The sequence below is a fragment of the Vidua macroura genome, chromosome 2 (assembly GCF_024509145.1).
Source record: "Vidua macroura isolate BioBank_ID:100142 chromosome 2, ASM2450914v1, whole genome shotgun sequence".
Classification (NCBI taxonomy): domain Eukaryota; kingdom Metazoa; phylum Chordata; class Aves; order Passeriformes; family Viduidae; genus Vidua; species Vidua macroura.
Window position 1 is genome coordinate 66,104,406 of NC_071572.1, and position 16,949 is coordinate 66,121,354.

Here is a 16,949-nt window from a genome sequence, read left to right on the forward strand (position 1 = left end):
GTTAAAACATTTTCTGACATTTTAGGTTACCCCATTACCACAGTTCAAGCCTATACATGAACAAGAAAAATGCACACTGAGAAAATTAGAGGACTTTCAGGCTTTATCGCTTATCACTGTTCTTTTGAAATCTCAGTGTCTGTACAACATAAACAAACATACGCTGAAAGCAAAGGCATGGGTGCAATAGTCTGAAAGTTGATAAGAAATTGAGCTCTGGGGTACAAATAATAGAAAGAAAACTCTACTGTTTGACCTGAACATTTTGGCAGAATTCCATTCTGTGGCTCATGCAAACACTGAAGTAGTTGGATTAAATGGCAGGGCAGATTTTATTTATAGCACAGTGTGCAACTTATTTCACAGTCAGGGAAGTGGCTGCAGTCAGGCTTAAGAACCATGAATCCCCTTAGTTTGATGAAGAGCTGACTCAAGTAAAAGTGGTGAGGTTTTCTATTCAGCTTGAATCAATAGGTCTCCTTCTTTTGTCATAAAGCTAGTTAAGAGACATTTACTGTGTGGACATGACTATGAAATTGATCCACAGTGACAGCTCATCACTTGCTACCTTACAAATGAGCACCAGCTTTTAGCTATGATCTGACAAGCACCAATACTGCATCTTATCAACATTCCTTCCTGTTCTTTGGTTTAGTTAAGAGGAACACAAAACCTGGCAATTCTAATAGAAATGTCTTCTTGCTTGTGTTGGTTATTCAGTGCTCCTTAGCAGCTGGTACATCTGATGTAACTCAGTGTTATGGAGTTGAAGGTGATTTATGTCCTTTGTTAATCAAGTCTATGTCAACATAAATAAGATTTCTTTCCCAAAAGGTTAAAATACTAATTATGCAATTAATTCTAGCTAAAGAAATTCTTTTGAATTATTGGCAGATTTGGGGATTTTTGCTCCATTGGAAAATCTTTACGCACCTTGCACTTTTGTCATGAGTGTGAATTCACACAGACTCTCTAGTACACTGAGGCATACACATGCACTCACAAAGGCAGTGTGGGATCTTGCTCATTTGCTTTTGGTAAATGCATTACATCAAAAAATATCTCTTTTAATCTTTCACACTCTCATCAATCCCCTGTACTCTCACAATTTTGGTAATGTGATCAAATAGCAGTTGATAAAAGCAGTAGTATGTTGTTAATGTACAGCCATGAATTCTTAGAAAGCAGTTTCTCAGTAATGTAACAGATGTTTATTGTGTTCCCTTTCCACTCAGAAATGCTTACAGCAATTAGCAAGGGAGATCATATGCTATTATTGTACTTATTTGAAGTTGCTCGTAGAATTAAGGATGTAGAAAAGTTACATATAGGGAATAGATAATCTCATTTATGCCCTGTTGAAACTTCAGGCATTGTGAATAATTTTTTCCATGACCTGCCCCTTCTGGATTTTTTTCCAATAATTTGTTTTTGTAGTATTAAAACACTTGTCAGTTGTCAAAAAAAAAAAAAAAAAAAAAACTGGCACAGGGAAGACCATCTCATTTAAAAGCTCTGAAGTCGTGAAGCATTATTTATGTGCTTAATACACTCTGAAGTCAGAGAGCATTCCTTGGGAATGAATGTAATCTACTGCACACTGGGTTACAAGATTGGTAATGAGAGAGACACAGCTTCCTACATACCATAAATTCTCCATGAGCATTTGGATAAATGCCTGAGAAAAGCACAAGTGAAAATGCAAAGTCAGGCCTACAAAGTTTGCTTAGCTGATGGTTTTGTGCATAGATGTATGTGCCCCTATCCCACCCCAAAATGTTCATAAGCCTTCCTTTTGTGTAGCTGATAGTATTCATTATTGGCATTTTTCTTTCAATGAAGCACTGGCTGGAGAATTTATTTTAAAAAATAATACAGACATAGAAAGATAGGTTGGAAGGAGAGATTACTTCCTGCAGCTTTCTTTCATCTCTGTAGATAAAAGGCAACATGGTGAAAATAGAGCAGGTGATGTTACAGGTAAAGAATTTGGAAATATAGGTGGCGAACATGAATTCTATGCCATGTCCTGGGTAGGAAGGGAAATATGTGGGAGAAAAGATGAAACACCTTCATTATAAAAAATAAGTATTTGTCTTATCTTAGTACTCGCTTGATCATAGACATAGCTTTTATTTTACATGTTGTATACTCATTAAGCTTGGTGACCATTATTTTCTCTAGTCCACTCATTTAGAACCATTTACTTCATATTTTAGTTTTCTTAAGATGAGTTAACAATGCTTCTTGCTCACAATGTGTACATAGAGCTGAAAAATTTCTGTCAAATTTAGGAATTCAATAATACAATCTAAACTTATGAAGCATTTATTAGTACTTTTTAAAATTAAAGATGTACTGGCAATTTGTTGCTTCTTTTCTCCAGATGTGTTTGAACTGTAGAATTTTTCCTTTGATCTTTGCATACTCAAAATGTGGAACAATATAGAAGAAGATTAAAAGGATCACCTCTGATTTTTCTTAATCTGTTGGGGTTTTTGTTCGGTTTATTTTAGAGTAGTAGTAAGAAGCCAGGTCATCAGTCCTGAGATCTGTCTCATCTAATGGTGCAAGATGAGGTACATTTTCCAGCTGGAAAAACTATGTGCAGTTGGAATCAATCCTTATAGGACTGGGCTGTATCCAGCAAGTGTCATAGACATGTGTGAGAACGTTCAGTTTGGAGACCAGGAGCGTAAGTGATACCACTTTATTTTGACTACTCTTTTGGAAACATAGGGCAATTTTAAAAAAATTTACATTTTGTTTGTTTGTTTGTGTCTACAGCTTTCTAAACCAAAGGAAAGTAACTGGCTAAAAGCTTTGTTGACAGACTTAACTCCATTGACTAGCCCAAATCATAGTTGTTCAAGCACAATAGAATTTAATATTTCAGTACTGCTTTTGTTACTGACAGAGTTTTCTTCCTCTCTCTGAGTTTAGCATTTGATATACAACGCTGCCGAAGAATTCTTATGCGTGCTTCAGATATTTAATTGCTTTATCATCTGTCTGCTTCTTAAAAGTGGGGAATTTATTCCAAAGTTAACACAGAATATTGCAAGCACCTTTGCCAAGTGACATTCAGAGCAATTAATCCTTGCTCTATTTGAAGTCCTCTATGTCTTGGGTGTTATTTTGAGCAGAGAACACATGTATTTTGTGTAATCATATGCAGGTTGCAATGCTGGAAGTGGAAAACCATTGTGACTTCAGAAAGTGGATAATCCCATTCCATTTCCATCTTTTTGCATATTATTTTAAAGATTCTTGCTTTGACTATACTCAGCATAGTGGGGGACTTATAAACAGAATGTCACCTATTTCTGAATGGGCTTCTGCATGTTGTTTGTTTCCCTTCAATTCCAAAGCAGGTCATTATGGACAACTCATCTGCCTCTACTCTTTTCCATGACCCAAGTTCTTTCCCAAGTGTACACAAAGCACAAAACATTCTCCCTCTCTGAAATGAGTATAGGAATTACACTGGATGTTGCTCAAGAACCAGAAAGAGCTTCTTAAGCAATGTCAAAGAGGTATCTAAAGGGACTTGGGACTTTTAAGCACTGACTGCTATTCTTTGAGCCGAGATTTCCATCTCCCCTGTAATGTAGGCATCCAGTCTGCATTTCTCCAGTCTGACAGGAAGGATACCTGTGGAAATTGTGCCAAAGTTGAAGTAAATGTTGTTCATCCCTTTCCCATTGTATGCAAAGCCAGGAATAACATTACAGAAGGCAGCAAGCTTTGCCAGACAGCCTGGTCTTGGTAAATTTGCTCTGGCTGTTCCAAATCACCTTCTTGTTCATCATGTGCACAGGTGTGACTGTTCCCGGTGACTGAGGCTAGGGACAACAGCTTGCGGTTTCCTGGATGATCCTTCTTGCCTTTACTCAATCAATTGCACTGAGATATTTTTCTCTTCTCACATAATAAAATAATCTTACTTCTCCCTGTCAATTCTCTTATGCTTATTCATATACTGAAAAGGCCATGCCTTATTGGATTTTCATTTTCTATGTGTTAGAGATGGGAAGCAGGATACCGGGATTCATGTGGTGCACTGAGGAGGGCATCTCTCCTTGAGGCTTTATGGTGTATATTTAGATGTGCAGAACAAAAGTAGTAGCCTTCAATTGAAAAAAAATAGTAATTTTTTACAAGGAAACATAGGGCTGAAATAGACTTCCTGAACTCATTTTGACCACCTTGTTCTTATTCCCAAGACAGTTTGTTCTAGAGTGTAGCTCCTTGTAGATATATTCCTTGCTGCAGTCTGCTCCAAATATGGAGTAGAAATAATTTATACTGCTTTTCCTCAGGGCTTTGTTTGCCATATGTATTTGGATACTGTATTCATATCTATCTATGTACTTTTCCTCCAAGCTCAATGACTCCTATTTTCTCAGGCTTCTTTTCTGGGTAATATATTCCGTACCTTGAGTCATTGAATGTGATTTTTTCCTGAATTTACCAAGATGGTCTGTTTTGCAGTGCTCTATGTATTTATCCATTAGTGATAAGAGAACTTTTAAAAGTGAGAACTAGTGCATAAAAGGACTGAGATCCATTTCTTCGGATTTAAAATAGAGAAGGTAACAATTTTGAAACATACCTAGACAAGTTGGGGATTCTGAGACTTATAGATTAATTTACAACTAAAGGATTGGAAGTACATTTCAAATTTATTCTGTTACTACAGCTTGTAAATCCTCCTAGCTGTCTAAATACTACTATTTTTAAGCAGGTTTGTCCCTAAAAAATAACCATGTGTGTAATCAGAGAAGGAGGTAAAACAAAGTTAGCTTTAAAATCATCTAACCCAATGTTACAGAATACTCAGCTAAAGACTTGCTCTTTCATTTGCTTGGATTATGGCAAATAAGTTAATACTTATCAGAGAAGAGGATTTCATTGTTTGATTACCTATTTTGTTCTATTAGTGCAGATAAACATGCAAATTTCAATTTATTACTGCTTGAGGTTTTTTTAACTGTTGATTTGGAGCTGCCTTAATAAATTCTACACAGTAGAACTTATACTTTCTTGCTGTTGGTTATTTTGATATTCTTATTTTGAATGATTCCTCCCAAAGTGTTTCAAAAGATCCCCAGATGTGCAGTCACAGAGTGAAAAAAAATTTACATATTGTGGTATAATAAATGGTGATCACATGTAAGGAACAGACTTCAAATTGGCTGTAGGGAATGAGTCCCTCACTACAACCTGGGTACACAGTAACCCATGTAGCAGATTGCCTGTGCACTCAGTAATAAACACCAACATCCTGGATTGTAGTGTCCTCACTCTTCTCATGGATGCAAAGGTGTCTGCAGTTCCAGACACTGTTTTTTATGATGCCTTCGATTTTCAACTCTTCAAAAAATGCACTGATACTTGTAAGTGGAAGGTGGCGGAAGGGAGATGCCAAACACTGCCTGCCACTGAGTAGGCAATGGCAGTGATAATGCACTGCCTGCTCATGAACACAGGTATAAGAGACTTCCTGCATTAAGGTCTATTATCTTTGATACCAATTGCTTCAATACATTTGAAGTTTATGGGCAGAGAAAGTCCAACAGCATTTGAAATCTTCACCTGCTCAAGTTCTTAGTGTTTTGTTGAGCTTTTCCTACTGAGGAGAGGTTATTAAAGAAAGTCTTTGATTTTATTCAGCTGATCAGCTCTAAAGTATGACCACCTTGTATGAGGCCATGTTCAAAGACCACATTTCTCTTTTGGTGTTTGCATTGGCTAATGCTCTTTAAAGGCTTTAAAAAAGAGAGTTAGACCCAGAAAATTTGTGAGGCTCTCTTTGCTCCCCACAGTCTTCTGCTTGCCTTTATTGAATATATTTATGCAGAATCTGTCAGGTTCTTTGGCCAGGACAGTTTTCTTCATAGCCCAGCCTGGGTGGAGTTGCCTTGGACTTGCTTCCTTGGACAGGAGAAGGAGCCAGGATTGGAAAGACAGCTCTTCTGGGCAAGATGCAGTCACTGTCTCATCAGCTCTGTCCAGGTGAAATTACATCCTGAAAAATACATACCAGGCCAGTCTGGAAAAAACAACAACAAATAAGGAGCTTTGAGAGTAAAGCCAGGGGAACATGGCCCTGGAGAGCCTAAAGACATCAGATCGAAATTAAGCTTTATCCTACTGCAAATAAATGATCCATAATCTAAATTGAAATAAGGGTTTCAGGTTGTTTTATTTTTGTCTTGTCCTTTTAAATTTGTGCACTGTTAATTTTAAAAGTGTTATCTATCAAAAATTGTTCAACTTGAAGGAGGTTCAAAGGTGCATTGAAAATAATGAATAGGCTTGGTTTTGTCCCTATCCTTCAAAAATGTTAAATTTTTCAATGTTGAATTTTATAAATTTTTACCATCAAACACCAAACTAAGTTTACTAACTGGACACAAAAAGTAGCTGAATTTTATAAGGTTTAAAATAAAAATTAAACAGAATCCCACAAGAGGAGCCAGGGTCAGGTTCTTTTAAATCATACGACAGAACTTTTCAGAGACTGTTCCCTTTTCCAACAGAGCTGCAGGCTTGGTTATTTTCAAACCACAGTTTTCTTTCTTGTTTTCAGTTTTGTTCCCTATTTTAATAAATAATGAAAAATGATCTGCAGAATGTAAGGTAGAATTGGGAGTTGGACCACTGAAATAGGATCCCAAGTTTAAATCCAGGCTGTTTTCAGCTTTGCACCCTAAAAATAAGGACAGTTACTTTATGAAGTCAAAAAAGCAATTTTAAACCAGCATATTTAAGGAGCCTTGTGAAGGAGATAGTGATAAAGATGGAAGTGGAACGTCAGTGAAGTTCTCGAATGACCTGAAAACAGGTGAAACAGATGGCAACATATGAGCAATAAATTTCCTTTGTACGATGATTTTTGTAGATACATTGAAGCTGGAATTGCTAATAACTATGTCTTTACCTCTGCATTGATCTAACTGGTCCTAAGGTACTAATGAGTACAGCTTATTCACTCAGTTCTGAACTGTGGTAATCATTAGAGAGGAATTGACAAAATGAGTTTTAAAACCTTGTAATTTTGTAATATAAATGCTCTAACAATTCTCTTTCAGAAGTATATATTTAGTTTATAAAATTAGAGAGCAGCAGATTTCTGATTAACATTAATAAAACTAAATGTGCATAGCAACTGGAGAAAAAGGTGTCAGTAACCTTGAAATAGTGCTGTGAGAAAGAACACAGGAAGGGATGGGGCTGACCCTGGGCCCTCACAGGTCATCTCTTCCTTTTGGGTCACTACTTTCAGCTGAACACCAGTATTGAGGAGTTTCACTACTGCATATTTCAGCTACTCGTACTCCTTTAGTAGTGAATTTGTCTATAATTTAAATTACTAAAATGGCCCCAGATATGAAAGAAATATGGAGGGAATTACAGTTTATCCTGTTTTATTTGCTGTGTGCATTCTGTTAAGAGTGTTGATACACCCAAGAAACGTTGCCTTCTTTGGAATTGAAGGAGTTTGAAGGTGTAAGTTGAGAGCTCAAGAGTTAGGTTTTTGTAGATAGACATGTTTGTGTTTTGCACACTTAACTGCTGCATATTGACAGCCAATTCTTCTGAAGCAATGTTAGACTTGTGTAGACATAATAATACTTTGAAAAAAATGATTGTCATTTGCAAATGAAGTTCCCCAAAACTTCATGGAAGGCTGTTAGCTCACCCTCCCCTAAAAAGGTATTCTTGGTTGCCCTCTTCATATGGCACTTACTTTCATCATTCAGAGTGTTTGTGAATGTAAATTTCATGGCTAGGAACCTTAGTGTTTAATGTAATCTCTCAGGAGAAAGGATCCTCAGCCATCTTACTGGAGAATACAAAGAAAGATTTCTGCAGAATTGCAGAGTAACTTGGCAAGAGTCACTGGGCACAAACTGGAATACAGGAAATTCCACTTAGATATTAGGACTTTTTTTTTAAATAGAAGTATGCTAAGCACTGAAACAGATTACCCCAGAGATGTTATGGAATCTGTGTCCTCAGAGGTGTTCAAGACTCAGCTGGATGTGGCCCTGAGCAACTTGAGGTCTGCTTTAAGCAGGGAGTTGAACTAGAGAAGTTCCTTTCACCCTAAGTTATTCCATTATTCTGTGCTTGTGGCTGCTTTAGAAGTGTGTCTTGTTTATTGTAGTACATAGAAACAGAACTATTTTTAAGTTTCCCATTTTAAGACATATTTGGGTTGCAGCCAAACAACCAATATTTCTCCATGTTTGGCAGCCAAAATAAATACAAAAATATAAAAGAGCAGAAAATAAAAGTTTCATAGTTTTAGATTATCATTGAAAACTTGCCTGGTGGTACTATGACACCAGATTTGGAAAAATCAAAGCACTGCTGTGAATCATTTGAATAAATGAGGTAGTGCTCACAAATAAATGGTGCTAATATATTTTCATAAGGCACACTTCATTTGTCTAGCACTCTGGGAGGCAGTGCTGGGTCTTGCCTTCATGCCCCTTAAAATCGTTGAAATGGTGGAGAATAAACAGTTTCAATGTAAGGCAAAAGGAATTCTGGCAACAAAGCCAAATTTGGTGTAATACACTACAGCTGTATTCACCCTCTAGTTTTGTAGGGCAGAGTTCAAGAATCCTCTATGGATAAAAACAAAAAATAGGACTGTATTTGATCACAAGAGACCATGCACACTTAAAGCGCACAGTAGACTCCTGGTATGAGTGAAAGGAACATCTAAACTTTTAAAAGTTTCAATATTTTCTTGCCTTTGTCTCCTGTTGCCTATACATTCTAACTAGCCAAACTATAGTTCTTCCAGCTGGATTTTTTTGGCCATTGGTACCTATTTTCTTCTTTCTGAAGAGTTGGTGGTGGCTGGTTGTCATATGGTGCAGCTGATTCATTATTAAGCTGTTTTTCATTCTCTCCCAGTATAGGCAGACTCCTTTCCTGTGATTCCAGCACTCCAAGTGCTCTCATACACTTAACATTGTGCTGTTACTTCAGATGTGCTTTGCACAGTTTCTCCTGCTGATCTTGGCCATCAACTGCCTTTTGTTGAAGAGAATACTTGCAGATCAGTGTGGAATTTCTGTTGGCAAGCATGGAGGGAAAGATTGTGTTTCAGAGGTGGCTATAGATCTCAGAATCTTCCATTTGGAAATGGCCTCAATGTAAAAGAATTACAATACAAATGCAAATACTTAAGAGCAGGCTTTCACTAATAAATGCCAAAAACTGGCACAAATAAATGGAATTAGAGGGCATCTAGTTTATCATTCAAGTCTTTCATCAAGGAGATTCAGGGAAAAAAGGTCTCCTGGAATCCTAATATGACAAAATTATTTTCTCAAATCAAATAGATTCTTACCACAGTATCATAAGAGTTAAATTCCTATGACTTCCCTTGTCCATCCAATCATATTTAATGAATGTTTATCTGAGTGATGACTAAAAATACATATTACCCAGAATGAGAATGCTTTCCTGGTTAGTTGTTCAAAACACTGTGAGATCAACACAAGTGAAATCTATATTGCTAATATGCTCCTGGGGACAGTCCCCATTTACTAAGATAATTTATATATCATTTATATCCACCTTGCTCCAGGCTGGCCCTCTTTTGACTTGACTGGCAGTATCTGTGCAGTACGTAGGATTGAGCTCTTCTTGTCCTTGGTTGCTCCACTTCTGTTCATATGCTTCCAGAAACTGGTCATTTATTGTTTTACCAGCTAATATTTATCCCTCATTTTCACTGATTCTGGAATGCACACAGCCCATGAATAGGAATGTGGTTTAGTCATATGAAGTGTGGCGTCTGTGTTGTTGCTTTAGTGGTTATTTTCCCTGAAAAACACACAGCTAAGTTAAAGTGGAGAGATTTGTCTGCCTTGCTCTTTGCTGCTCTTTGGGTCAGGTTTTAGGAAAGACAGGTCCTGCTTGCCTAACCTGATCTCCTCTTTTGACAAGGTCACATACTTACTGGATAAGTGAAAGATTGTATATGCTGTGTACCTTCAACAAGGCCAAATGCTGATCCTGCACCCGGCTCATGACAACCCAAAGTTGCCTGGTGAGAAAGGACTTGGATATGCTGGTCACCAGCAGCTGAACAAGAGCCCAATGGAAGCCTGGCCTGTATCAGCAATAGTGTGCCCAGCAGAGCCAGGGAAGTGGTCACCCCCCTGTGCTTGGCACTGGTAGGGCTGTACTCTAAATCCTATATTAAATTTTGTGTCCCTCTCTACAAAAAAGATGTTGAGGAGCTGAAGCATGTCCACAGAAGGGCCACAAAGCTGGTGAAGGGACTGGACCAAAAGTCTTATGAGGAATTGTTGAGGGCGCTGGAGAAAAGGAGGCTGAGGGGGGACCTTATCTCTCTCTACAACTGCCTGAAAGGAGGATGTAGGGGCAACATGGGGGTCAGCCTCTTCTCTCAAGTAACAAGTGACATGACAAGGTCAAATGGCCTCAAATTGTGCCAGGGGAGCTTTAGATTGGATACTAGGAAAAATATCTTCACCAAAAGGGTCATGAAACATTGGAACAGACTGATGATGTTTGAGGCACCATCCCTGGAGGTGTTTGAAAGTTTTGTGGATGTGGCACCTGGGGACATGGTTTAGTGGTGGCCTTGACAGTGCTGGGTTTATGGTTGAACTTGATGATCTTGATGGTTTTTTCCAACCTAAATAATTTTTTCTTAATGTTATTTTCCTAAACTCTACAGGGACTCTGCAATACTTTTTGCCATCCAGGCAAAAAGTAAATTAATAGTATTAATTTACTTAAAAGTAAAGGAAAATTACCTGCCCTGTCAAGACAGGGTATTGAGGACAAGGATTTTTTTTAAAATTTCAAGTGCATCTCCTTTTCTTATTTCCTGCCTTATTCTCTTTTTAAAAAAATGTATTATTTCTGTTTATTTTCTGCTAGAACTGTCTTTGATTTTAAAAGCTCTCTTGGTGGTTTTGATATGTTAGCTATAAAAAAGAGGTCTAAAGGGTCTTATCTCAAAGCTACTACTGTTTTGGGATCCCATTTAAGCTTTCTAATTGCAGAAACCTCACTGAGAGTTTTAAGGCTTTAATAAAATCAAGGATTCTTTGTCACTATACTTGATTGCTTATGAATAATCAACGGTATCCATCTAACTGAAATCAGACCCAGTTGAATATAATCTTGAAGTAGAAATTAAGTCTTCAAATTGATGTAAAGTATAACTGAGAGATACGTAGATACAATTGTGGGGAAAATTTGGTTTAAATTATTGTAAATTTAAAATTAAATAGATCTTCTCTATTTTTTTTTTTTTTGTAAATTCAGGATTGCGACTGATTAAAAATTTATTATGGGAATCAGATTACCATATTTGAATTAAGTTCTGTAAGTCTTATTTTATTCTTAGACATGAATACTCAATAGAGACTAGGAGACCATCATTTCAATAATGCTTAATGGGTTTTGAAGAATCCATAATTTAAACAGATGTAGCTTACTGTCAGTCAGAGATAATAATCCTAAACTTTTTTACCAGTTTTTACTTAGTGTCTTTATGAAGCCCATCAGGGGTATTTGAAATGTGTTGTGTTTTTTCCCTGGTTTGTGCTATTTGGAGCCCTGTCAATATTTAGAGTTGCCCATTCTTAGCAGTCTTGCGTACTGAAAATAAAGGAGCCAGGATGTCATGGAGATTAGAAGCCACTGCCGACCTTTTCCCCATGAAGGTATTGCTCTGCTGAAAATGCCAGAGAACTGAGTTTTCTAGAAGCCTTGCAGTCTTCTGGAATCTGGCAGAGTTGCCTTCAGAAAATGATGACAGTTTCCTGGCTGAATGTTTTTTCTTGATCAGTCTTTAGATAAAGGAAGAGAGGCAGATGTTTTCTGTCAATTTTACTTGTACGCTTCTTTCTGTAAAAGGAAGAGGCATAAAGTGTTGGCTTAAGGCTTTACATGCTGTGTGCAGACAACTGCAGATGCTCAAATCGTCTACTAAAACAAAGTGAGGGTTTTGGTCTCTTGTCAACTCTAGTCATTAGAATTTCTCTAAAAAAAGCAGGGTATGTTGGGGTGATACCAGAGAATCAGTATGTACTTGTCTAGAGAAAGTTTTAATATCAGTCAGCAATTACTGAGAGAAAGAAATAAAGAAAGAAGTTTAGTATCACTCTATCCTATTATTCAATGGTATATTATTTATCTCATAGTTTTTCTTCAGGATTTAGTTCCTGAAGTAAAATTATTGTCTGCAAAATTCTGTTTTTTCCTGATAAGTTAATTTCAGCCCTCATGATTGGACAGATGCCTGAAAATCTGCTGGGGATAAAAATTTATGTTTTGAGACTGAAAAGAGAAATAACAACCCAAAATGTACTAGTCCAGTGCTAGTGTTGTAAGTTTGGGGAAAAGCCAGCTATTCAACAGTTCTGAAAATATGATAGGCTTAACAGTAACAAGGGAGTATTAAAATTGTACATACCAAGGAAAGGAAAAGGAAAAGCCAATCCTCCCTTACACCACCAAGAAGAAGCCAAAACACCAACTTGTAGCCTAAAAAGTTATTCTGTTATGAAGTCATTCTCTGTTACTACAAGTTAAATTTTTGCAGATGGATATGCAAGATGTTTCTTACTTATGTGCTGTTCCCCTGGAAAGCATAAAAATGAATGTTTAAAAAGAGTTTCTTTGTAGTTTTGAGTAAAGTATTTATGTTAGTTAGGTGTCCTGGTGTAATTCCAAATACAAAATTACATTTCCAGCTCAACAAAGGGGAAAAAAATTGTGAAATATTTATTTGGATCTAGTTACTGTTTATCCTCTACCATAATTTTTGAGTGTGATTAACTTAATTTTACAACTTCATATTTTCTACTAAGAAGCAAAAATAAAAATAAAACCAAAAACTTGTACCTTTCTCTCCTATGGGTCCTACATATGGCTAGTACGACTATAACTCTTGCACTTAAAGGAAAAAACACTTGCATTTTTTCCACTTAGTTCATGCATGGTTTTACTGCTATAGTTACAGATGTTAAAGCAAATGATAATGCTAAACTAGTGGAAAAACAGTCATGTTGGCAACCACTATTATACATAATTGTTAGTTCACTTTTATAAATACATTGTGTTTCCAGGGGACATCACCTATAAAAGTTTTTTCAGTTGCATGCTATTAGCAAACTAAACAGCCAATATATTGTTATATTGTCATGTTCCATTGCTGAATATGTGCTTGCAAGATAATGCATTCTGATCTCCTCTTTTTCACTCTTTCCCCAGTGAAAAGGCAGAGTCTGAAGGTTCAGATCAATGCAACAGATGACACTGTTTGCATGAGGTATCTTCGACCAAGTCAAAGCACCAAACTAGAAGGTTTTGTCCTGGGTTATGGAAGCAACTTCTTTTCTAATCAGTATATTCCTTTACCTTCAGAAGGAAAAAACTATGTAACAGAACTTGGTAAGACATATTTGCTTTGTATGTTGTTGTTGTAATGAATTATGGGAAGAGATTGTGGAGAATATGAACCTTTTGTTCACCTAATTTTTTGTTTTATTGGGTTGTTGCTCATGGTTTCTTTGTGTTTGTTTAAGGTTGCTGTCAAGAATTTCAGTGGAGAGTGGAATTAGCAGGTTCTTCAAGGATTACAACTAGTTCTTGTTGTCTGGAAATTGTGCTTACTGGTATTTGTTTTGGGGATTTTCATTTTAGAGAGAGCCTGTACTATATTGAAGACATCACAGATCAAATGGAATGGTTTGCCTAAAGATGCAAGTAGAATACAAGGAAATGTACATGCTTTTAACAAATAATAGAAGAAGAAGTGAAACAGTCTTGAGAATTGTGTGGTTGTTTCCTTTTGACAGAAACATTCATATCAACATGATGCCTCTTCTTGTAGGGATCTACTCCAGTATTATGTTATAGATTAGCCTCTAACTTCCATGTCAGACGTTACCGATGGAGTTGCGTGAGTTGTTTTATGGAAGAGATTAAACCATGTCAAGAATGCTGTATCCTGTTTTTCTGGAATAGGGAGAAGGAAGAATATATTATTAAAACATTGATTTATTAGGATTTGACCTTCTGAGAAATCTGTTAAATCCCTAAGGATTGTCCTATTGTTTTCTTTAAGCTTTTCTAGCCTAAAATGAATCAATTTACCCTCATCATTGTAATGTTTGTGATCTTGGTGTAAAACAAGGGGGAGAAAAGGATGCATAAGCATAGAAGTAATAATTACCATGTTTTTGATGTGGTCGGTTAAGGCCATTGTGGGTGTCTGCTCCAAACTGGAAACTGCAAAATAAAAACTGAAAAAATAAGATGTTAGACATGGAATAATTAAGATATTAGAGACTGATAGGATTGCTGCGGCAAAGGTTAACTTTGCTTTTCATGAGTTGCTACACCTGAGATCTCTCTGTAATTCTATCACCCATCCAGTGTTTGACTTCAAAACCATCACTTAAGCTGGGTCTGGCTTACCTGATTCATCCTATGTGTAACTTTTGAATCAGTTCACTAAGAATGATGTACAGGATTTTCTGTGGTATACTGTGCATTAGGCATAACAATGCCTGTTGCAGCTGTAGTGAGGATTAATATTTTTTGGGTACTCAGAGATCTTAGGGAAGAGCAAAAAAAGGACTGAATGTAACATTGTGTAAGATCATTTGCACTCCCTATTTAATAAAAGCTTTTATACCTAATGTTTTGAAAAACTAAAAACTGAAAGCTCAAGGTCACCTGGAATTTCAGGTATATTGATATTTTGTAGCTTTAACCACAACAGTTAATGGCTGGAATCTAGGCACCTTTCTTTAGTTCCATAGCACATGAGAGCACTGACCATATGCATATCTATTTGCTGTAGAGTCTCTGGAGAGGGAAGAGCACAAATGTTGAGGAATACTCTTCCTTTATGATTACTTCAAAGGAGAATAATGTCAAAATTTTGTCTCCCTCATGCTAATAGAAGTTGTCAGTTTCCCTGTGACAATAAATCTATCCTTGTGACTTCTGAATGTCCAGTAACTAAACATGCAAAATGCAACATAATATAGATAGCAAGACAAGCATTTCTAACCTTCAGAAAATGTCATCTTTGAAAAGACAGGAATAAAAGAAGTTATCAGCAATATGTACTTCGAGATGCAAACATTTATTTAAGGCAATTACCAGTACATTTATTGGAGCTGTTGCTTTTAGTTGAGAGATTTAGGGTTAGATTGAATGCCTTGGGGACTTGTTTATTGGAAGCAGAGAGTGCATAATCTTTCCCATTTCACAAATATTAAACACAGCATTAAACTGCAGCTTTGACTGTGCTTTCCAAATGTGTATGGAACACAAGCTAAAGCAATAAACATCAGTTGTGCTTTTGGCTCTACTTTAGAGTGACTTCTGTGGCAGAAATGAAGACAGAGATGATTGCTAGCACACTCCCTCCTCCCCACCATATTTAGGGATCAGTTGCTGGCAGAAACTGGAAGAATTGCAGAATGGTTCTCAATTCTAGGAATAATGATTAAGTTTTATTGTGGCAGCCAGAGGCCTCAGCTCTAGCATACACTTTATATTGATTTTAGAAAAACTAAGGTGTTGTAGAGGGGCAATAAAAATACTCTCAAGAAATATGCCAAAGATATAAACCCCTTAGACCCTATTGCTGAAAAATCTCAGATTATCTTTGTGCTCCTAGTACATCTCATATGTGATGAAGTTGGCCTAGTATGTTATCTTCATATTAAAACAATGTACTTTTAAATTTCACACTCTAGGTTATCTATCCCACGTTCTAGATGTTCTAGTGACCCAATTGCACACTCTGAAAGTGGTCTTCAGTGTGTTCCACACATTTTACCACAGTCAAAGCAACTAGATTTATATAAAAAACATTCATTTTTGTCCTGAGAACTCCTTTTTGGTTCTCTCATGCTTTGACCTACCTGAATTTTACAGAAAGCGAGTGAGCTTATAGGCTTCCCTGAACAGTGTTAGGTGAGGCTTTTGTTGAGCAGAATGTGGAAGAAGTGGTTCCCAAATATGAAAATTTATTGTGGTCTATTTAGACCAAGACTAATACAATTTAATGCTTCCTCACTTCTTGTCAGTTTTAGTCTCTTTCATGGAAAGAGAAACCTTTCCCAGTCAATTTAGAGACCATGATCACAACCTTAAATTGGTTTGTAGCTGAAAGGTAAAGATTATAAATGGACATTTAAGGGCATTTGTTACTCTCTAAAAGGTATGTAGGTTTCTCTAATGCATTAAAGAGCAATGCTATGGAATATAATCCCCTGGGAGAGAGATTAGATCCAGGAAAATGGAAGATGCATGAAAATGGATCTTGTTCTGGTAGCATTAAAATTGTTTATTCTGTGAAAATTTTAAGGAAAAATCATACAGATACACAATCAGCTGTAGACCCTACTAAAAAAATAAAGGCATTAATTTAGGTGTTAGGCCAGTGTAAGATAACACATAGGCTTCACATATAAGTCATTATTCCCTTTCTAAAATGCATCAGTCCTTTAAAATATAATTTCTCCTTTCTAACGAGGAGTATAGGTCTACAAGGTAGAATGAAGTGTCTTGCAGACATTTCCACATTTCCTTGATTTAGTTCTGCATCTCTGGTTTTGTTAATAGAGCAGCATAATCAGTATTCTGTTTGGGATAATTGTCCCAGTTGGAAATGGAATATGGAAGATGAAACAATATACACAACAATATATATTTCTAAGGCCCACACATTCCATATTTCCAACCCACCCATTGTAGATTAATATGAAATTTATTGTCAGCTTTTCTGCTGGGTCACACACCTTTTATGATCGTGTTAACAGGAAGCTTGAAGGCAGCAGATGTATTAATTTATAAAATTACATGTCTATAGATGGATATATTTTTAAAGAAATTATTAAGGACATGACATT

General features: G+C 36.6%; 1 protein-coding gene across 6 annotated transcripts in view; it reads left to right on the forward strand.

The window, feature by feature from the left end:
* The window catches only part of ABI3BP (ABI family member 3 binding protein), a 127,876-nt gene that overhangs the window by 7,184 nt on the left and 103,743 nt on the right, over positions 1-16,949 (forward strand). For all 6 annotated transcript variants that reach the window (XM_053970119.1, XM_053970122.1, XM_053970121.1 and 3 more), the window contains exon 2: positions 13,288-13,467. In XM_053970119.1, the coding sequence (XP_053826094.1) occupies positions 13,288-13,467 (180 nt within the window). The remainder of the gene's footprint in view (positions 1-13,287; positions 13,468-16,949) is intronic.